This window comes from Lonchura striata, chromosome 1, assembly GCF_050655825.1.
Source record: "Lonchura striata isolate lonStrDom1 chromosome 1, ASM5065582v1, whole genome shotgun sequence".
NCBI lineage: Eukaryota > Metazoa > Chordata > Aves > Passeriformes > Estrildidae > Lonchura > Lonchura striata.
The window spans coordinates 88,431,167-88,453,617 of NC_140703.1; the positions used below are offsets into that span (position 1 = coordinate 88,431,167).

The window sequence follows — 22,451 nt, forward strand, 5'->3', positions numbered from 1 at the left end:
TTTCTTGTCTCTGGAAACTAGAATGTCAGGGACATTTTTGTTTTGTTTTCTTTTGTTGGTGTTTTTGTTTGTTTGTTTGTTTGTTTGTTTTGTTTTTGGTTTTGTTTTGTTTGGGGTTTTGTTTTTGGGAAGGGAGGGTGCACTTAAATGGGGAGCCATCCTCGACAGAGGTGTTTTTGGTGGGAAAAAAGTAGGGATAATTTATGTTGCTAAAGGATTTAATATCAGTGACTCCATGCTGAATGAAACCCCAAAGATATGAGCCTTTACCATTAGCCTGGAAGGGATAATCAGAACACAAATATGTTCAAATTTGACTTATTTTTTAAAACTTCCTTCTGTGGTGTAAGGATGGGGGATATATCCTGGTTTGCTGAGAAAATCCCCAAATAGATCATTCTGTGACAGATAACAGTTATGGTTATTAATTCCACTGCTGACATTAAAATTACACTGATTCCCAACATAATGGATAAGTAAATAGCACATCAGAAATTCTCAGATGCTTCCACACTTCCTATGCAATCATAAAAAGAGAACTCTCTCATTAAATAATACACTGTCAGAAAAGGCAATTTGATTAAATAAACCTATCTGTCAATCATGTCTAAAATTATAAAAGGAAAACATTTTGTAGCTAAGTAAAACTTTTCTCTATACTAATCTCTCTTTCTCTTTTTATTTTCTTTTTCTTATGTGATTCTTAAAAGAGAAGTAATGAAAAACTATGTGCCCTAAAGGAAGATTGGGCCAATACCTATCACCTGACAAAAGAGTTAAAAGTCAGTCTTTACCATTAAACAGAGATGATGTGATGGAAAAATCAAGGGAGAAAGGAGGCAAATGATGATATGCACTAATCCAGAAACTTGAGCTACTGTGGGTGTATTTTTTGTATCCCTTGTTGCATACATACCTTTATTTCTTTTCTGTTTTTCAGGAGACATGGAGTAATGTTTTGTAAGGAAAATATAGAAAACAGGAGGGCCCACACAGATGAAAAACAATAAGAAATGAGGATGCAGGTGATGAATCCTGACAAAAACAGGATGCGATGGTAGGAAAACAGCAGAGAGGTTGCAGCAAGGAAGAAAATGAAGGGAAAAAAGTAGAAGGGGTGGGAGGCAAAGGATGGACAGCAAGTAACAAGGCAACGAAAAAGAAATCAGAAATCATAGTCTGCATTGAGCCTAAGGTGTCCAAGGGCACCTGGAGAGTGGGTAGGGTTTTGGGGCTGTTCCCTGGGTTTGTTCTACTGGGTTACCCTCTGCCCCATTCACAGTGCCACACTACCAAAGCATCAAACACATATTCTCCTGCAGCAACAAATGAGGCCACACATTACTCAGCTGCATTACAACAGCAGTGGGGTTAATTTTTCATGCTACTTAATTTCATCAACACCATGGGCTGGGGAGAGGGGAAGAGTTGTGTAACATGGTGTGATGGGTGGAAAGTCTCTGAACGTCACTGTGTCTGGTGGCCAAAGATGGAAATGGGGTCTGGCAGCTTCCTCTCCTTGGCTTTGGGAGGCAGCAGCTTCTTAGGACATCAAATACTTAATTAACTGAGCTGCAGAATTTGTAGGATAAGATTCATACAGTTCCTTCTCTGATGGGAGAGTGTCAGCCTGGACTGTGCTGTTCTTGGTGAGTCTTTAAAGCTACTGCAACTCTTAGAGAGGCCATTCTTTGAAAAGAACCAGAGATTTATTTGAACAAATATCTGAGTGGATGACAAGAGCATGCAAAGAAATAAGATGAGATTTTAATTTCTCTCAAGTAGAAAAACATAAGTGGCTTGAGCAGGAGGTATTTGCTTTGCAGTGAGGCACTCGAGCTTTTATGGTCTTTGGTGCACAGAAAGAGTTGTTCTTCTCATACTGAATTCATAGCTCTGCAATATCATTGAGCCAAATGGGATCACACTAAAGGGATACTTGGCCATTTCTGTTAGATAAAGATAAATCAAAATAATTTTAAAAGGAGGGTGGTTGCTATATATAATCTTTTTACAAGGCCTGGAGATGACGGTTATTAAGTAATCCACCTACTTTTGTCTGAGGGGAATATATTCAAATTTGGAATAATATCAGTATTATAGGTCTTACGAATCTCACCTTTAGCATCCAGCTCTCTTCCCACCTCTCATTGTTTATGTATTATGTATGTCTTTATTTTTGTTTAGTCTTACATGTTACAAATAGTAATAAAACTCCTAAAATCCTGGATGACAAGTCTTCTGTTACCATACCTCTGATCTTCCCCCTTCTCTCTTTATTCCATTTTCTCCCAGGCTTCAGAGCTGGCAATTTGGTCCCTGACTCCTGCCTACTCAGCACCAGTCGCAGGATGCTGCTGTGGGTGTTGTGGGGCTCCTCACAAGAGCATGCCTGCTGAAGAGGAGCATCAGCCAGCCACTCCTAGACAGTAACGAAATACATGCAAAAGGCTTAGGGTGAGCTTTCCTTCTCCTGAATTAAAAAAAAAAAAACAACAAAAACAAAACCAAAAAAGCCTGCAAGAGTAAAACTCTCCAGGAGAGGACAGGACATCTGTCCTGAGTTGGTCTTGCTGGGATTCCTGGCCTCGGAGCTGGACCGCTCGCTCACCGGAGCCGTGCTGCGATTGCTGTGCTGCCGGACGACCTCAGGGTGCTGATGGCAGCTGTGAGGGATGTGGAGGAAAAGCAGACCTCCACTCTGACAAACACGTTTTTTTTAACCCCCGACTCATTCCATGTGCAGTCACTTTGCAGCAAGCCCTTTTTTCTACACTTGCAAGTCATCCTGCTTTACTGAGGCTGCTCTCAGTAAAGCCTGCTGCTCTCAGGGAAATGTTTCTAACTGAACTGGAGATGGGCACCACGCACAAGCAGAAATCTAGGTACTCACAGGAATTCTTGGTCTTTCAAACAAAAATACTGAAAGAAGTCCTGCTAAAAGGCATGCTTGTCTTTAGTTATTTATGAGATCAAAATCTTCCCATGTGACAAATGCAAATTTTTTTAAGTTTGTGGCAAAATGCTTCATTGTTTGTTCCACAGAAGTGTACAGAGATTGCCATTGCTTGCAGTTATAACAACTATTTTGTTGTGTTTGTGCCTCAAAGTTTGTGCCTCGTATCACATTTTTGTATGTTACAAGGAAAACATGTATTTTACATGAGCAGGGACCTGAATTGTTTCTTAAGACCAAAAGTTAAAACCAATATAGACCAGAGTAATGACAAATTTTTTTTGAAGGTATGCTCTGTGATGTTCTGGGGTTCCCAGCCCCAGACATTTTCCTTGCTATTTTCTGTATTTGGCCTTCATCGGAACTACATCAAGGGAGGTCACACATCTGGTGGCTGCCTCATCTCCCTGGGGGATTTCAGGACAGAAGGCCCCCCTCTATGCCCACTTAGAATGCCACAAAAACTGGTCATCAAGCCAGGTATAAAAGGGTAATTTGCTCATTCTTTGTCTGTATTGTGCTGTTAAATACTTTTAAGATATTATTTGTGCTGATTTGTCTGCTTTGCTTTGATAGTAGGAAAGCTGATGGTGAATGTACAGGATTTTTACCCATAATTGCACAAAATTCTAATACAATTAAATAGTCAGTAAGTTCACATGATTACCAGGTAACAGATCAGTTCTGTTTTAATTTAGTATACCTGATTTATCACACCTCCTGGAGTGTGTCTCTAAAGAAATATGTCGAGAAACTCCTTCTCTCTACTGACAATTGCTTACAGTTTATGCTATGAAAGGGGGAATCAGCACAAATGAATCCTGACAAAATACCTTACAAAACTAATAAAAACCAGCATGCAGAAATGCCAGCTGTAATTGCACTATTTTGCCATAAAAGGTCTGTGGGCCAATCAAACCATGTGATTGTTTTTTTTGTCCTTTGGAAAAACTTAGCTTTTATCTTTGTAAGTCAGTGGTACAGTTGCCCTGATTTTGGAATGATCAGTAAGTATAATCCTTTTGAATCTCAGGAACAATATACCTCATCCAAACCTTTGTCCTGATTCATCTCCAGCTTTGATAGCTTCGGTATGTCACCCTGCTTGCTTGTCAAATCTATCATCAGTTCTAAAACTGCTGATAAATATATTCCACATCTCTTTTGGGAGATGAAGCTTGTCTGCATGCTAAACAAAGAACAGAATGCACAAAGCCAAGATACATGCTGAGATATAATATTCTCCTCTTAAAATACCACAGGTGAAATGATAATGTGGAAATATTCTTACCCTGAGGAAGGCAGACTCCAGTTGTAGCTTAGCAAATCAAAGACCAGAAAACTTGCTTGCAATAACATCCTAACAAATCCAAAGGGTTCTTTTTCCCCAGTTAAAAAATATCCACACTCTGACTTTTAATCCAAATCCAAAGATTAAGGCAGAAGAACTTCAATAGTTTGTTTAGTTAGGTATGAAAAGTAATTTGTCATGAAACTGCCGGCCTGCCACTATAAAGGTTTAAAAAAATCATAGCTATTCATGGCTGAACAGTCAGACTTTTCCACACAGGAAAATTCATCATCATTTCAGGTTTCAGTATCTTTTTGTATTTTGCATGGCAAATAAAAAGTTGTCCACCAAGCTTGAAATGTCTCTTTTTTTCGAGTTGGTCACTCTGTAGGAGAAACAGGCGCTTCTTTAGATTCCTTTAATTTATTCTTCATAGTCATAAAATAAGTTAACAGCAAAATGAAGGCACTTCTCATTCAGAATCTCACTTTCTTGTTATTAAAAAATTATATCTGTGTACCAATAAAATGTAAAACTAAGGCACTTCAGATACCAAAATCTTTCCATTCCTAGACGAGCTTTAGTGTTCAAATGTTAATAGGATGCCTGCATTTAGGGGGAAAAAAAAAAAAAAAGCCCTAAAAACTTGGCCTGTATTCAGGCTCAAGAGTCTGTGAAACAGACTTTTTCCATACTATGACCTCAGTCTTAGGATTTCTCTTTTGCAAAATGTTAGTTATTTTTCTTGGCAGGTGGCCAGAACCCTGTATCTCTCTTTCCTCCCCTCTCACCCTCCTCCTCTCCCCACCCTCCAGGCACACACACACCTCTCCTCTTCCCACCACCCAGCAATTCAGCCCTGAGATGAGGTAACCCCCTCATCTTTGGCTGACATGCTGTGGAGAAAATAATCAGGTTATGACATCCTGGAAGTCTGGAAGTATTGAACGCTCCCATTCACTCTTCTCTTCCTTTGGACCCATTTTGTTTTGTTTCCCTGCCCCAAACCCCTGGGCAAAGCCAGCAGCCCCCCACACACAGCAGTGGTGGTGCCCCCGCCAAGCATCAGCTACGGCAGGTTTCAAGTTGCAGCAGCTTTCGCCCAGGGTAGAGAATTTCCAAAATGTGTTACCCTGGCAACCAGGAATTTTAGCCCAGCAAAAACCACCACCACGCACACCGCGAGTCCAACGTGCGAGACGCTGAGCTTCCATTTATCATTTTCTTCAGAGGAAAAATACAGCGTGGGGTCGGTGGTGTCTGCCTTCTTGGAGGCATTGCCAATGACACAGACTTCTTCCCAGGCACCTGCATCTCCTCACCTTCCTGTCAACCCCTCTCTAACCACTGTATTCTGAGCTAATATGTAACACAAACAAAATTCCTAATTAGTCCCTTACAAATTACAAAGTACAAGGAAAACTGTCCCTAAGAGAAAAATATGCTTTCAGTGAAACACAGGAAAACATTTCCTCAAATATGATGATATTTTATCCAGTTAAGTTGGTCAGCTTTACTCTAAATGGCATTCAATGAACACTGGTGATACAGAGGCAATTTTGATTTGGTATAAAATTAGAAATAATGCCCTGCATAATAGCAAGTTTTCCAATGGGACAAAAGCTGCTGTTTTGGAGTGAAGGTTTCTCTTGCATAAAACCACTTTCCCCTTCAGCTTTGAGCCAAGGGTGGCATCAAAATGAGGGCAGCTTCCTGCAACTAATTATTTTTCCCTACAGTGTGCAGAGTACATGTAGATAGTAAAAGTGAAGGTGCTACACAGGAGGGCCTGTATCACGGGTACTTTATAAATAAAACTCTGCATTGAGCCATAAAGGTGGTTAATGCAAGCTATTTGTTACATCTGGTAAAAGAGAGCGATAGCATTTAAAAATAGGACAGCGAAAGCCCTATCTCACCCCATCTAATTCAAACAAAACTTCACCAGACCTCACTAGTACTTTTATTTAGCAATCACCTATCCCATTTTTGTTGACATCTCAGATAATGTTTTTTTGGTCTGAGTCAAAGTCAACAGAAGCTCAGTTTTGTCCCAGGAAAACCACAGCTGAAATTAAGGTCAAATTGGGTTTCCATGTTTCCATATGTTTTCTTTCTGAACTCAGCAAATCAGATCCAACTCATTTTCTTTTAGGGAGATCATGTTTTTGAGATCTTTTTATGACTTTAGGTGATATTTAAAGATTATTTTTACTTGTATCAACTTTGACTCCTGTGTGTCTATATTTTTTACATGGCAAAAAAAATGACCAGTAATACAAATTTATTCTTTATCCTGAACTTTGTAGATCTTAAAGACCGATTCAGTCAAGATGTGTGTGAGCAAATGTCTTCCAAGAAAATGTCTTTATAGCATTTGAACAAAATAGACTTCTTGGAATCAACTTACAATAGGGTTTTTTTGTCAAATATCAGCAGCATTGTGCTCTGTAAACTCAAAAATTCTGTGCTCAGAAAAGGTTAGGAATTGGCAGGAAAAGTTCACATCAGCATTGTGACAATACCATGGTGACTCTGATGCATCCCAGAGGTGAAATCACTTCATTTTTGGGAGTGGGAAGTTATGGTAGAATTGCCTTTTTAACAGTCTATATATTTAACACACAGAGAAACACTCTATACATGGACTAATGGTAATATTTCAGGGAAGAGAGCAGAAAAAATGAACTTTTTCATGGAAATTTGAGAGCTGAGGAGGGGTTTTTAAAATTTTAGCTGCCTTTGATGGACTGGCTGAGCATAGTGAGAATCTGGCAGTGTTGGGGGCTAGCTCTGCAAGCTGAGGCTCAAGTAAACAGGTGGAATAGTGCAATGAAACCAGCCTTCTTCTTCTGCCAGAGACTTAGTTCATGGATAAACACCAGACTTTCACTTCTGCAGTTTTAAAGACCTCCATCACTCTGAAAAACACTGCCTTCATTCATCATAGTAAGGAGTTGTTTTCTTTCTTATTTTCCTTTTTTTTTTTTTCATGGACTACAAGACTTCTCTCAGAAACATCTCAGATATACATTAAAAGCCATTGACATATTAAAGTTTCTAGAAACAAAAATTTCAAAAATTATCATAAAGGGTGCTGTTTCATATTGGCTACCATCCTTTGGAAGTTGTGTTTCTCAGCAAAGCAGGGTCATCTGTGGTTTGTGAGCAGACTGATATGCTCCAGGACAGCCCTGGATAGAGCCCATGGAGTTAGTAAAAGCGTTTTCACCAAATCACTGGCTGATGTGTCTGCTGCAGATGTCCTTGCCCACAAGCTGAGTGTGAGAGATTCGAAAGTTGCCCCAGTATCTTAATCAGAAAGCTGAAAAGTGGATTATATCCCATAACAGTGTATGCAGCCTTTTTTTTTTTGGAACCAGCTTCCTCACTAGCATGGATTTCACCCCTTCCATTGTCCTCCAGGCCCATCTGTTAGCTATTTTCTGGTTCAATTGACTTGATCCATCATGGTCCTTTTGGCAAACAAAAAGAAGGATATTGAAGATGTACTGCTGGAGGGTTTTTTTTCCTCCGCAGTTTTTATGCTTTGTCACATCTCTCCCTCCAGTTCAGCAAGACTAAAGCCAAATCTTTATAATTTAAACTGTGTGACCCTTGTTCCAAGACTGAAACTCACGGGAGAGGATGGGAGAATGGTGATGGGGCAGGAGCTGCCACTGATCTCCAGGTCTGTGGGTACCTGGGAAAGGCAGCAGCTTCTGCTCTCCCTTTCTCCCTACATGTGATGTACTCCTCAGTACATCTACCATTTACTACCCAAATCTGTCTTTGAAAACTTAAACTACTACCATTTCCTTTACTGTTCTGGGTGAGTAATCTTCAGCTTTTTTTACAGGACATTACATTTTCAACACTTGGTACAAATATTAATGAGATAGTTTTCACGGTGGTCTAATTATTTTAGCCGGGGAAAAGCCCAAGGTTAACTTAAAATAACTTGCACCAGGGCTTTCAGTAAAGTGAGGTGGGATTAAGGTTACTCTTCCAACTCCCAATGTCCCATCGGGTTGCAGTTGTTGCCTGAGAGACTTGAGGTCAAGACCACATGTCAGCAGATGTGAGAGGAGAAGCTCCCTGAGGGCTAAGAGCTGGATGGTGAGCTGGCAGCACTTGCTCAAACTGATCATCTGTATTTGAGACTGAATCTCTCTGCTCTCTACAGGCACCTTGTAACCCCTCTGCCTCCTGCTTCCCCCTGCAAAGGGGGAAACCAGCAGGTGATTTTAGCTGTTGAATAACTACCTGCAAGCCACTCCAAAGATACAAAGGGCAAGACAAGAGAGGAAGAAAGATGCATCACAACATGTTGCTCCAACATGATGTTTCCTTCCTGAAGGAGAATCAGGGTGGTAAGAATGATGAGCAGGTGTTGGATGGGCAAGAAATTGTAACACTAATGTCTGCAAATGGGCAGCCTAGAAGCTGCTGACTTTAGCACTGTTAATGAAGATCCCCCTGAGCAAACCATTCTGCACATGGTGCTGGGGACCAGTACAGGAAGGGAACAGAGCCAACATCTATTTCTGCCTGGCAAAAGCAAACAAGCCAACACACACACACATACACAAACACATACACACACACACACACACACACACACACACACACACACACACACACACACACACACAGTGATCACCGTGATTCTCAGAGAGTATTAGCAAAGGACAAAACCTGCACAACTGCCATAAATTGTAAAAGCCTCCCTCAATCTTAGTTAATTCTCTTGTAAAAAGGGAGGGAAAAATCTGGAGCAGCTCAGCATGAAAACAATTGTGGGAGGGTTAATAAAGAGACAGCACTGAGGTATCTAGTTGCTAGCCCTGATATCATTAAGTAAGTGCACTAGAAATGTCGAGGTAAATGCATAGCAGTGAATCACAGTCAGGCATGATTAACCTTGGGTAGTCTGAACTGGAAATCATTTACAAACACAAAGGTGCTGAAGAACATCGCAACAGACAGTACATTGAAAGTCATTCCAAGAGCAGGAGTCACGCTGAGTGCTTTGTATATTTGCCATTTTTAAATTATTGTCATATTTGCATGTGGGAAGATGGAAGATCCCAGATCCCTGGCACAGGGAGGAGTTTATGTGGCCCTGCAAGGTCCTCTGAAACATATGCAGTGGTTGGAATCACTTTGCCTTGCACAGAAGCTTTATAAAATTAAAAGCTTTAATTACAACAATCTGAGGCTTAATGAAAGGCCCTTGACACAGATCTGTCAAAGAAAGACTAAAATAGTGTAACTGCAAATATCAAAGAACCAAAGACCAATCTTCCTTTATCCATACCCATGTATTAATGCAGCTCTCCAGACTCTGGTGGAAAAAATGGGGGGGGGGGGGGGGGAGGGGAGGATTTTAATAAAAATCAGATGTTTTAAACAAAATTTGTGAAAGTTTTGTGACCCTTGAAAATTGACCCTCTGATCACAAAACCAAAAGAACAAAACATCACTAGATATTTCTGATCAGTCCTAAAAGTTTGGAAATTCTCAGCAAAGCTATAACCATATGACCCATAGAGAGCTATATATATTGAATACAATGACAACAAAACCCCTTCAAGTACAGAATGCTCATGGCTTTAAAAGCATTCAATTACAAGGAACATGAATCAACTGGGGAAGACTCCAGACAGCTTAACACTTCTGTATTGTTTGCACCTTTTATTGCAATTCTTTAGTGCCAGCTCAGGTGATTATTGTGAATGCCAAGGCCGTGAAAGCCATAGGAATATTGTGCAAAATGATACAGCTCTGCTTAGATTTCCCTCCTGCTTTTCCGTAAGTCTTATTCTCCTAAATCCATCTCTGTTATCCTTAGCATTGCAATAACTGCCCTTATTCATCTGCCTCATTAGGATGCTGCATCAATTAATATGCATCATCTAATGCCTACTATTTTTTTAATGTTTAATATTATTATTAGTGGAGGGCTATGTCGCAATGAGTCTATCTTGAGAATTAGATATACAGGAAAAGCCCCTATGCATAATGCTGTTCCAAATGATTCCTGTACCCAAAGCCTCTGAACAGAGCACTACTCTCATTTTCTGTACCCGTGGAGGTTACAGATAGCACCTCTGGTCCTGGGGCTCCAGGTCTCAGGGTTATGTTTGTTTTTGAGGACCAGGAGCCCAGTGGGCAATGCACAAGAGTTATCTTGAGGGGAGATGTCATGTTAATGCTTGGTTCACAAATGCCTCACTGCCTGATTCAGGAGGGTAATCAACCTGTCCTTTGAAGCTGCATAAATAATGTTTGGATAGAGGTAGTATATCTGCACCAGGGATGAATTAACTGCCATTGAATCATATACGCTTGGCTAGAGTGTGAGGCTTGCAACATGCCTGAGGAAAATAAAAAAGACCTTTTCAAGAAAAAAAACATTAATTTAAACCTCCCTATCATTTCTGTAGTTTTCCTCTAGGCAAAAATGACTTTGTGGGGGGCTTTTTTGTTGCTGTTTGTTCCATTTTCACAGGGAAACGCTGATTCACAGAGAGGTGCATCCACAGTTTCTCCTTGTCAGGCCTGAAAGTGCCATCTCTCTCCTACATCAATGTTGCTCCTTTTTAGCACCCCTGCTAGGAGATGCCAACTGGGCTCCTTTGACACTCTGAGAGGAGTGACACCTTGCAAGAGGGTACAGCCTTTTTACCTACAGGGACCCCTGGCAGCATTCATGCTACCCACATACCCCTGAGGCTTCCAGCTGGAGCTCTTGCCCAGGCGTGGTCATCTCCACGTGCATTAGGGAAGAGAACATCCATCTGCAGGGAGACCAGGCACACAGGCTCACAGGTTCATGTGCAGGTGTGCACCGCAGGTTCTCTGGCTGCGCACTGCATGCACAGGTACGAGTTGCTGCAGCCCCAAAAGAGCAAAGGAGTTCTGTATTCATGACTGCCTGAGATAGCAGGGATAAAAAGCTGTCCTAGAAAATGGTGGAAAAGAGAAGAAACCTAGAAAAGGCCAACAGCAGAGTAGCATAAAGAGAACTGGGGCATTGGTGTCTGCCTACGTATCAGTGTGAGTTACTTTCCTTTCCTAACACTCACAGATCCAGCCCTCTATTGAGTAACATGTACATCTTTAGTTTGCTAATGGCTTTTACTTGTCTTCAGTTTCTGATCACTGATTTTCTTTTCTACTGTTCCCAGTTTTGTATCTTGTTCTGAAAACTTGATGTTTGCAATTCCTTTTCCAACTTCTTAACTGTATCTCTCTAACTTTCTTCCTTCTCTCTTGACACAGCACTTGTTAGCTCCCTTCTTCTCATCTCCTCTTTTTTCTCTTGCCTCCATTTCAATGGAATTTTGCTAACTAGAGGGACCTCTGGTTCCTGGATGCATTAACTTATCGACAGTAACAAGTTGTTTCTGCCTCTAAAATTTTTTTCTGGGAACCAATGTATGCAGTGGGGTAGCCTTAGAATATAGTAATAATTTAAAGATAAGCATTAGAAATATACTGTATCTAGTAGACAGCACAGTTTCAGAATGTACCAAGATCTCTTATTAGGCAAGAAACCTTTCACACCTACCATGATTCTGACACACTATATCACCCAGTATGTAGTCTCAAATCCAGACCATAACTATATGGGGGTGTACCTCTGAACCCATGATTTGGTTTTAGAAATACCACTATTGTGGTTCAGAAATCTTACAGTTTTTAATCCAATGAAGAAGAAAAGAACATTCCTTATCAATAAAATACTAACTAGAAAAAACACTGTGGAGGATGGCTTATGGTTTACATATTGCTAAATATCAGTAAAAATAAATGTGTTCATTTCTCCAAAATACCTCCAGATGGCATTAAAACCCTTCTTCTTTTGCTCTTTATTGCAATATTATTTTTAAAAATGATAATTATTGAAATCATTCTATTAAATGTTCCCAGCAATCATGCTATCAGAAGGCATAAGGTTGCTAATGCTTAATTCATTTAATAAGTTTGCCTAAATGCGCTTGCATACTATAATTACATTCCACAACACAATCTGCAGGACAAGCCATTTCTTACACCGTGTCAAATCTTTTTCCAGATTAATTTCCAGAAGATTTTTAATGCGTATTTGCAGCAGAAATCAAAATGTCCCACCATAAATCACTGTTATTGTACCTCCTTCTGTGACTACTTTTGGCCATGTAACAAATGGTGACACCTTGTGAGATTTACATGATATAATGCTCTGAATTTAAATAACAGGAATCAGAAAACATAAATTATGGGCCAGATGCACTTTAAAACTCACATGACTGACTGTTAGAAGAACTTCTCTCTCTCAAATGGAATTAAAAAGGTGAATGATTTTGCAGAAATTCATAATGCTTCTGTCTGGTAGTTATTAAAAGAATTAACTTATCTTGCTTAGTTTGGAAGACTGATGCTATTTTTAAATTTTTTTAACTTGCAGCCTATCTGTTTCATAGACTGGTTTATGTGGGCAAAACAATTCAGTCTTTTGTATACCAGAGTAAAAAATGGTAAAAGGTTCTATTGTTGCACTAAAGTGAAGGTGAACACTGATATATTACAAGTGCCTGTTCCTATCTATTTCTTGACTTCTTTCGTTAATTCAAAAACATCAACAAAATCGTGAGAGACCAGAGATAACTGTAATTGGATTTCAAGTAATTCAGAGGTGAAGCTGCAGACTGCAGTCTTTTAAAATTACATCAGTACATCAAAGGCATATGTGACATGATGTTTTTTAGCAAGTGTGACAAACTCCAGCAGCATTAAGGTAATGTTGAAGTAAGGTTCTAAAGGACAGCCTTGCACACCCACAAAAATAATCTCATATCTATTCAGTGTGATATGGAGCCATTTCACTTGCAAAGATTGCTGACTTACTAGCATGCAGAAGTTCTAGGAATAATTAATGTTTAGTCATTATCTAAAAAGCCGTTTTACGAAAAGCATCAGTGAAAGAGCTTTATCTTAATGAAAACAAACAAATTCTATTTTGCCCAACAAATCTGATAAAAACACAGCTGCCTTCTCCAATCTTAAACGCAAATGTGACTTACGATGTATGGGTTGCGCTTTTCTCTGGGGTCTTTGGCTCTACATCACTTTTCCCTTTAAAAGAGAAGAAGAAAATGACATCAGAAATGGGTAAAAAAACTGCTCAGATGTGAGTCATCAATGCTTTATTCATTGCTAACACTGACCACTCCTGCCACACACACACAGACAGCTGTGGAGGCAACCACAGGGCTGCAGGGGCACTGCTGGAGCATTTGCAAGCAGGCAGTCAATCCTGACTTGACTTTCCTTGTCACTGACAAGTGCTCCGTAAATGTAGGCAGAGAAACTCCACAAGAGGAGAAGCTTAGAGAACACAGGCTTTACCAGGGAGACCAGACCTTGGAACAATGAAAAGGATTTCTCTAGGGCCCTAGAGCTCTGCTGTTGAGATTGTACTCCATACAACATGCACTTGCTCCAGAACCCTGCTCCAGGAACAGCAATTGTCTAATACAAAACAAAACAGCATCAGCCGAGAGAGGAAGGCAGTGATCAGGGCACAGTTCTGCCAATGGGTATTTTGGTTCACATTCATTTTGTCACGTTAAGGATTTGAGCTTTAGCTTCTGTACATGGGGGCTGGGGAAGCCCTCTCTGCTATGCTGGCTTAGGCACTCAGTGCCAGGAGAAGCCAAATACACAAATGCTTGAGAGGCACCAGAGGCCCAAGGGGTGCCTCTGCACATTTCCTTATGAATCATATGGGTCCTGGTATGCTAGCCTGTGATGATCCCCATCTTGGGTCCAAAATAATGTATCTGCCCAACACAACTTAGTTACATAGCATAGAGAGTGTTAGCAGGTGGGGTGGTATTGCTTCTCCTGAGTCAGGCACAGTCCTTTCTACCCCTGCCAAAAAACAGTAAGGCTGATGTTATTTGCTGTAATTAATGTTCTCTGAGTAATCTGAGAGAGCTGCACTCCAGTGTAAGATTTCTGTGTAGCTATACCATGGATTTAGAGGGTATGCTACTTCACTTGAATGACCTTGAACTTGAATTTTGGGCCTAGTGAGTGTGCAGATGCTGTTGCTCTTGTGTGTCGCTGGATGCTAATAGCTGTCTTCACATGAGTTTATGTTGCCTAGCAGACAAGGAGGCGCAGAGGTTGAATGTGACTGGTTTACTGATGGATGTTTTTTTCTCCATTACCCTATAATGAGCTGTGTTAAGCCAAAATCCACCTATTCCTTCTGAAAAAAATGTGAGAAATTCTTCTTTTGGATGGGTTGTTTTGGTGTTGCCTGATGTCCTGTTCATTGAGCTGAGTGGGTTTTGGAATCAGTCCCGACCTAGTCCATGCACATGAGCATTACGCATCATCCGTTTGCTGCTGACAAAGACCTTACCCTCAGTTTCCACAGAGCAGCAGCTGTAAAGGCACCTCTGGAAAACTTGCTGTTGCCTTCAGAAAGGCAGGATTCTGCAACCAGTGTTCTTCCACTGCAGTACAGAAGAAAGCTCAAGGACACTCTAGATAGTGACCTTCTGGAGGTAGCTGTCCCGTAGTGGTAGTTCTGGGTATCTTGAACACCTTGACATAGTGCTTTTAGATGTCATCCTCCCCTCTGGTAGGGTTTGTGTCTATTCAGCTGAGGTGTCTACACTTTACTGAACAGGATGGGTAAGACTCTGGATGGCTTCAATACCACCAATGCCTTCATGGACGTCTAGGGAAGCTCAGCATTCACTGTAAGAGGACAGCTAAAGCCACCTAAAATTTAGGCATGAGCAGGGCATCTACACAGGATGGAATATATCCACTCCATAATCTCTAGGGCACCCTTCACTTTCAGCAGAGACCTCAGAAAGTATATCCAGATGGTGAACTTGCTGGCTAGGAAGCTGTTGCTACAATATACTTTTGTCAGCCTTCCGGAGCCTGGAGCCCTGGAGCTCATCTGCATTATGGTAATTTGGAACAAGAAACCAACAGTAACAGTTGGCATATATTCAAAGATTTTCTATTTGTAACTTGGGTCTTCTCTAAGTGATGAATTATTACCATGAACACTGGTTTGTTTGAGTGTGAAAGGGAATATGGATTCCTGAGTGCTTTGCCAGCAGAGTTCACATCAGTTCTACTTTCAGCAATGCATGCTAATGCAGCAACAAGGGAAACAGCATACGTACTGTGAGGAAACAGAATGTCTGCGATTTAGCCAAACTGGATATTAATGGATTACCCTACCATAAGCATTTGTAGCTGCTTTTATGCTAATTGTCACTTAGCATACTTCTGTGTGGAGAGGAAGGACGGAGCCTGTACAGATGGTAGAACTGCATCAGTCCAGCCTATCAGAGTAGAAAATCTGGCCATTAATGCTTTATCAGTTCTTACCAACTTCATTCTCACTTGACTGAATCATAGAAATTTTACAAATGAGTATAGCCTAAGCACAGCTGAATGTCACAGATACAGTACAGATAATATTTTTGGATAAGGGTATGTAAAAGGTATTGGAATTTTGGTGAATCACTCAACCAAATTAAGATTTGCTTTAGATTTTTTCATGTAACCTGTCAAATGCATGCAGGTACCATTGAGGGAGGCTGGCATTTGCTGAACTGCTAAATCTTCTCTAGTTTTGACTGCTTCTTATGGGCAAATTTTTGTGAACCTTTGTTTTTCTTAGTCTTTTTGGAATTAACAAAGAACACGCTACCCACCTTGCTATGGGATTGCTGTTAGCACACTTTGTTTCAGATGCTAAGCACCGTGTATGTCTCCTGAAACAGATGTGCATCAGTCTATGCAGAAAACACACAGTGGAAATAGTCGATCCACAGATCCTTAGCCACAGAATTGGGAGGTCGTTGCTAGTTTCTGCCTCATCTCATCAAATGTCTTACCCAACCTTTTTAGATTCAAGCAGAAGATGTGTCCAGATTTCTCAAATTTCAAAATAAATTTCAAATGAACTTTTGTAGGATTTCCCCTATTGAATAGTGGGTGGCCAGAAAAGGAGTTTTCTCCTCTTAGTTGGAATTTTGGTGAATCACTCAACCAGATTAAGTTTCCCTTTCTGGGTAACAGGGATGAATGATATTTATTATGAAGGAATAGTGTAATTTCAGCCATTAAGAGTTTTTAAATGCTTTGATTTCCTTGTGGGGGAAGGATGACAGAAATGCAAATGCTATCCATGAGAAAGACAATGTTGGCAGCTGCAGTAAAACCACTGCAGATGACAGGCTCAAGAGCCACTCCAAAGAAGTCAGGGAGCAATGGGAATAAAATAGCTAATTGGGACTCTGAAGATGTGCTCTTGGATAACACAATACATTGACCATTAGAGTTGTTTCTCACAGAATAATTTGCTAATATTTCCTGGCAGGATCTGTGGACCCATGGAGAGAGGAGCCCACACTGGAGGAGGTTTGCTGGCAGGACCTGTGACCCTCTGTGGGACCCATGCTGGAGCAGCCTGTTCCTGAAGGACTGCACCCTGTGGATGGGGACCCAAGCTGAAGCAGTTTATGAGAAGCAAAGCCTGTGGAAAGGGCTCATGAAAATTTAAGGAAGGATTGTCTCCTGTGGGAGGGGCCACACACCAGAGCAGAGAGGTGTCCCCTCCCTGAGGAGGGAGTGTCAGAGACAAGGTGCAATTTGATTTCCTGACTGCAGCCCCCATTCATTGGTCCCCTGCACTGCTGGTGGGGAGGAGGTAGAGAATTTGGGAGTGAAGTTGAGCCCAGGATGAAGAGATGGGTGAGGAGAAGGTGCTTTTAAGGTCTGATTTTATTTCTCATTGTCCTATGCTGATTTGACTGGTGATAAGTTAAATTTATTTTCTCAAGTAGAGTCTGTTTTGCCCATTACAGTAATTGGTGAGTGCTGTCTCCCTGTTTTTATCTCCATCCACGATTTGTTGTATTTTCTCTCCTGTGTCCAGGACAGTAATAGAGCAGCTTTGATGGGCACATGGTGTCCACTCAGGTTCAACCCACCACACATCTGAATAATTTTTTCCCAGATTTCCTTTAAGTTTGACATACATGACTGGTAAACTCTATATCTCATTCTAACAGTGTTTTATCTGATATCTTATTCCAGCACTTCACCTGGAATTCTCATGGATACAGCTCTCAGAGGTAGTCAAACTCTGTGATGTTAGAAAATGTGTCTGAGCATCCAACAGTGACCCTGACTTTTGCCACCAATAAAGAAAATATTTCTGCATGGGTCCAGCTGTTCTTCAGTTTGGTTGCCATCAGCTAGGCAGTACCAAGTGTAGCTTCTGCCCAGCTGCAGATTTTACTGAGCAGGATGATTGAAGAGAGGAGAAACTGGAGTATGGGAGTGTAGGAGGGATGGGAGAATAAGAAATGAAGTGGGGTCAGAGACCACAGGAATAAGAAGCAGGGAAAAGTTGTAAGGTCATAGGATTCATTTTGTAATACAAAGGAATGCAGGTTTCATTAAATCTGCAGAACAACCTATTTTATTCAAGTGTTGGAAGAAGGAAATACTCAGCTAGGCCCAAAGCTGGCTAAATACTGTGTCCTCTGCTGTCATTGCAACGCCCTCAGCTCAGCCGGTGTGTTTGTCATGCTTGTGCCTCTGCCTGTGTTTGCATAGCCCTCTCTATTATGGTTCTTTTGTGCTTCTTTCTCTCATTACTGTATTCATTATTTTCTGACAGAACCTCATACCCTTTGCCTTTTGTTATTTCCTTAGTGCTGGTACTTGCAGCAATATCAAACCAATTAAGTGACATCACTGCATGTTTCTTCACAACGTTGTCTTCCTCATGCTGACCTGTCCCCAGTGAAGAGCCACAACATTTTAAAAGCCTGCATATCCCAGCCTTGTCTCTCTGGATGTCTTTTCCCTCACATAGTGGGTGAACAGACCCTTTCAAAGTCTTATCTACAAGCTCAGGGCATTTTTCACCTTCAGTCACAGCCCTGCAATTTGCAAACTGGGCTTTGTGTTTGCTGACAGGTCAGGAAGTTAGCAAAATAATTCTTTTGGTTGTGATGATTTATGTGGAAAGCGGGATAGAATCATGTATTTTTAATATGCAAGACACCATCAACAACCATCAGAGGTGTCAAAGGAGAGGATTAATATTTTGTTTTGCAGAACAATTCAATCTTCCTGTTCAAAACAGATGCTAAGTTTTTTTACCATAGTTAAATGTAATTAAAGTGCTACTGATGTGCACCATGACTTGTAAACTGGAGTCCACTGGAAAGACCTGAGCAGGAGCCACACAGGCACCCATCACTGCCCTACCCACACTGCCAACTAAAAAGACTCACAGCTATAGGGTCTTTGAAATGTTATCTAGTGTTAGTTTGGCAGGATTTATGCAGCTTATTACTGTGCAACGGCCACAAAATATACCATTGCCTACGAAAGATAAATGATTACAAGTTTTCTTGCACAATGTTCTGGCAGCCTGCATCTCACTGTACAAGTAGGTCAGCCTTTTTCTGGCTTTCCAAAAAAACCACTCTTTTGCTCTTTTCAGTCTTTCTCATTTACATAATGGAATAGCCATAGTGAAATGAAAACTTTTTGTTCTTCCCAGGCCACCAAAAGAGCTGACATTCTGATGGTCACTCTTCATTTCTCCATATTTGTCCATAGCTGAGTTCTGCCTGCTAAGGCTTTGTGCTGTTCCAGTCTCCCACTGATCCATTACTTCATCAGTCACTTCTTTTTCTAAGTAATTGTCTACCCTTCCACCCAATGAAGGCAGAAAATGAGCTGGTACTTACTTGTATTGCTGTGTCCTGTAGATCCCTGTTGTGACTCCTACAGTGATAACAGAAAAAAAAGGAAGGTGTATTATTTTTTCAGCATTTTTTTGCTGCAATACTTGCTTGACATAACCTTAACAGTACAAACATCACTAATGATTGTCCATTTGGTTTCAAAGTAATTTTCATTTACAAGAATAAGTCCAATATTTATTGGAAAATCCATTAATTATTAGGCTTGTAAACTTATTTCAAAACAACCTTTTAATGATGCAATTCCTTGTACAGCTATTATGACTCTCCTGCTCACTATTCATGTATTGATCAGCCAAAACTCGTCTATTATCTTCTACAAGTTCAGACGAGAAGACAGAGAGAAGGCCAATATATTGTTTCATGGACCATTGGATTCCTGGGGTAGTAGCACAGCTGGTCTTTTCACATGTTGACATTGACAGCATCAGAAAATGAAAATCCACTGGGTCCCTGAGATTACAAGGTCGATCCTGTATGACAACAGCAATATCTATGAATGTGGTGCAATAAATCAGATCACTTTTACCTCAAGTGCAAATGTTACCTCACTGTGTTTTACTCACAGAATTTTTTTGCATTCATAAAAAGATATATTAAAAAAGCCTATAAATACAACTATAAACCATAACAAAAGCAATAATTAAATAAAGGAAAAAAAATAATTCTTTGCCATGGTTGGCAGCAGGAAAAGTATCCCATATGTAATTCTGCTTCTGAATAACCCAGGCACACACAGGAACACCACCTCATATCCATGCTGCAGTTACAGCTGTAGTTAAGACTGCTCAGAGAGGCCAGGCAGCCACAGGAACACATGGGGTCATTTTCAGTGAGGAACTGAGCGCTGGACCAGATCCAGGTCCACAGAGACAGAGGGATGAGCCAAGCACAGAGCTCATGGGAGAGCAACTGCAGGTTCCCAGAGAGCCGAGGATGCTCTGACTTGGTTGGGCTGAGATTGGGATGCTAAGTCACTCAGGAGAATTTCTCAAGGGCTTGGGGACCCAAGAGCTTCATGGCCCCTCTAAACAGAGGCTGGCTGGATAGCAGGCCCCGGTGTCTTGAGGGCTCAGCTGATCAGAATCCCTCGATCTGCACATTTTGCTCTGTCCAGACTGCATGGCTTTGATCTGTAATTTTAATACCATAACACACATCTACAACTTGCTTCCATCCTACATACCTGTAATGTGAGATGTCCAATTTTTGGGCATGCCCCAAGAGTTTCGACCATCAACTGCAATATGAAAAGATCTGTACCATGTTTCACATGCCAAGAATAATTTCTCAGTAATCTGAAATTGTGTACTTTTGACAAATCTCATCAGCTTTTTGTGAATGTTTCTGATGAAGAGAGATTAAAGCCTGTTTTTTTTGAGTGACTGAATGCCATCTTAAAAAGTCAAGATCAACTTGCAGCGGTGATGTAGTGGTATGTACACTTGAATTTAAATGCTATTCTTGTAGCCAACCACCTCCCAATAAAAATAGGCTTTTAGAGCATGTTCCGTTTCCAAAACAGAGAATTTATGTACCTGGAGAAGTTCAGGGAAATACAATTTTGAGGGAAATTTCCTTGTATTTGTAAAAGTAATTGTATTTGAAACTTCTAAACAAGGATCTTGCTCACTCTTTTACCTTTTCATGAACCTCAGGACGAGTGCACCTTCCCCTTTGACTGAGCACAGTATCTTGCCTCTGCCAAAGGCTAGTAAAAATATCTCCTAGAGAAATACAGGATGTTCCCACTAATGGAGGAAAAAAAGAACGTAACTTTATAAAAAAGGTGAAGACTTCATTTCTGAAGATTATTGTCCGGCATATTTCCTCCAGCTTGTTAAAACCAACAAGAAAGGAAAAAACAAATGAATTGCACTTCTAAAGAGCAACATCACTATGATAACCTAGCATCTGCTGAGAATAATTACCCAATAGCTTTGTGACAAGAAACCAGCTCTCCTGGAGCAGCTAAATTAATTCTCAAATAACAAAGTGATGGCTGATCCCATAATATCACATATACCTAACCAGAAATCAAACACCTGATCAAACTATCAAGACAAGAAATCACAGTAAAAATGAAGAAAGAGAGCAAAGCAGGCAGCAGAATTAACAGCATTTTTTCCTGCACAAGAGAGTGAACATGAAAGCCCATCCACATAAGCATCAAGTGAGCTCTTATTTACAAATTTAATTATTCATTTAAAGTTTATTTATTAAGATGCTTTTAATAAAATTAAAATCAAGAAGTGTCTGATCATTTGTACATAACAAAGTCTGGCAGAGATAGGAGAAAGAAAAGCACACACAGTTTGTCACATCACACATTCAATCAATTATCCTTAAGCTTTGAAAAACAAGAAATAAAGAGACTGTCATTGCCCCTTCCTGGTAAATTCAAGAGTACAAATTAATACCAGAGAGAAAGAAAATTCAAAGTTAAGGATGAAATGGAACTTTATGCCCTCCATTACATAAAGGACAGGTCTCTAGTGGTGCTTCTCCAGCAGCACAGTACTTGGAAACCTACTGGGCACTGCCACGTGTGTCAAACCTGACCCAGACTCTCCTCTCATTCTTGTGAATCAATGCAAACCTCCCATGCTAATAAGGCCTGATTTCATATAGAAGCACAGCATATGCACAGCCATCCCCTCCATCAAATGAGTATTTAGTTATATTGATTGATACATCCACATGTGCAGTTTCAAATGTGGAATTCCGTTATATTTGTGATATATAAATCTCAGATATTTAGCTTTTTTTTACTAGACTGATTTCAAAACCACTCTAGCTCTAGTTGCTGTGGCCTTTGCAACTTTAATAGCCTAATTAATAAATTTCAAGTTTCAAGCTGTCAGATCGCTAATTACTTGAATTGCAGGTTAAAAGCAGTGTGGCGTGAATGCAAACTAATGATGCTGACACTCAGTTTTCATGGACAGAAAAGTAGTTATGATTTGCATCCTTGTAACAGGGCAAGAGCCTGAAAAGCTTCTCTTTTTCCTATTCCCAAAATGATGAGTATTTTTATGTTTGGGAACTGTCTTCTGTTAAAAGTGGGTGCAGCATACTTGCTTCTCTTTCTGGAAGAGTCTCTGCAACGGATTGGACTGATGTCTCAACACTGCCATTAAGAATGAAAAGGAAATAATGTAACTGTGCATGACTTGGAACTAAGAGATGAAACTGTTGCCCTGATTTTATCCTTTCAGTCTCTTTATTGGCCTTGGTCACTACTTAACTGACAGACCCATTTATCTGAATAATGTGTGATCCACTAAGTTTGGTGAAGCTCTCAGGTTTTAAAAAATAGGGACAGCTACGTAGTTTACCTGTAGGAAAGCTTTCCAAGACCTATGGAAACATTTCCTATGAGGTCCAA

The 22,451-nt window shown here is 40.5% G+C and overlaps 1 protein-coding gene across 6 annotated transcripts in view; it reads right to left on the minus strand.

The window, feature by feature from the left end:
• AFF3 (ALF transcription elongation factor 3) overlaps positions 1-22,451 on the minus strand; it is a 325,295-nt gene that overhangs the window by 113,282 nt on the left and 189,562 nt on the right. For all 6 annotated transcript variants that reach the window (XM_085557459.1, XM_085557464.1, XM_085557452.1 and 3 more), the window contains 2 exons: positions 19,049-19,085; positions 13,319-13,370 (listed from right to left, as the gene is read on the minus strand). In XM_085557459.1, the coding sequence (XP_085413585.1) occupies positions 13,319-13,370; positions 19,049-19,085 (89 nt within the window). The remainder of the gene's footprint in view (positions 1-13,318; positions 13,371-19,048; positions 19,086-22,451) is intronic.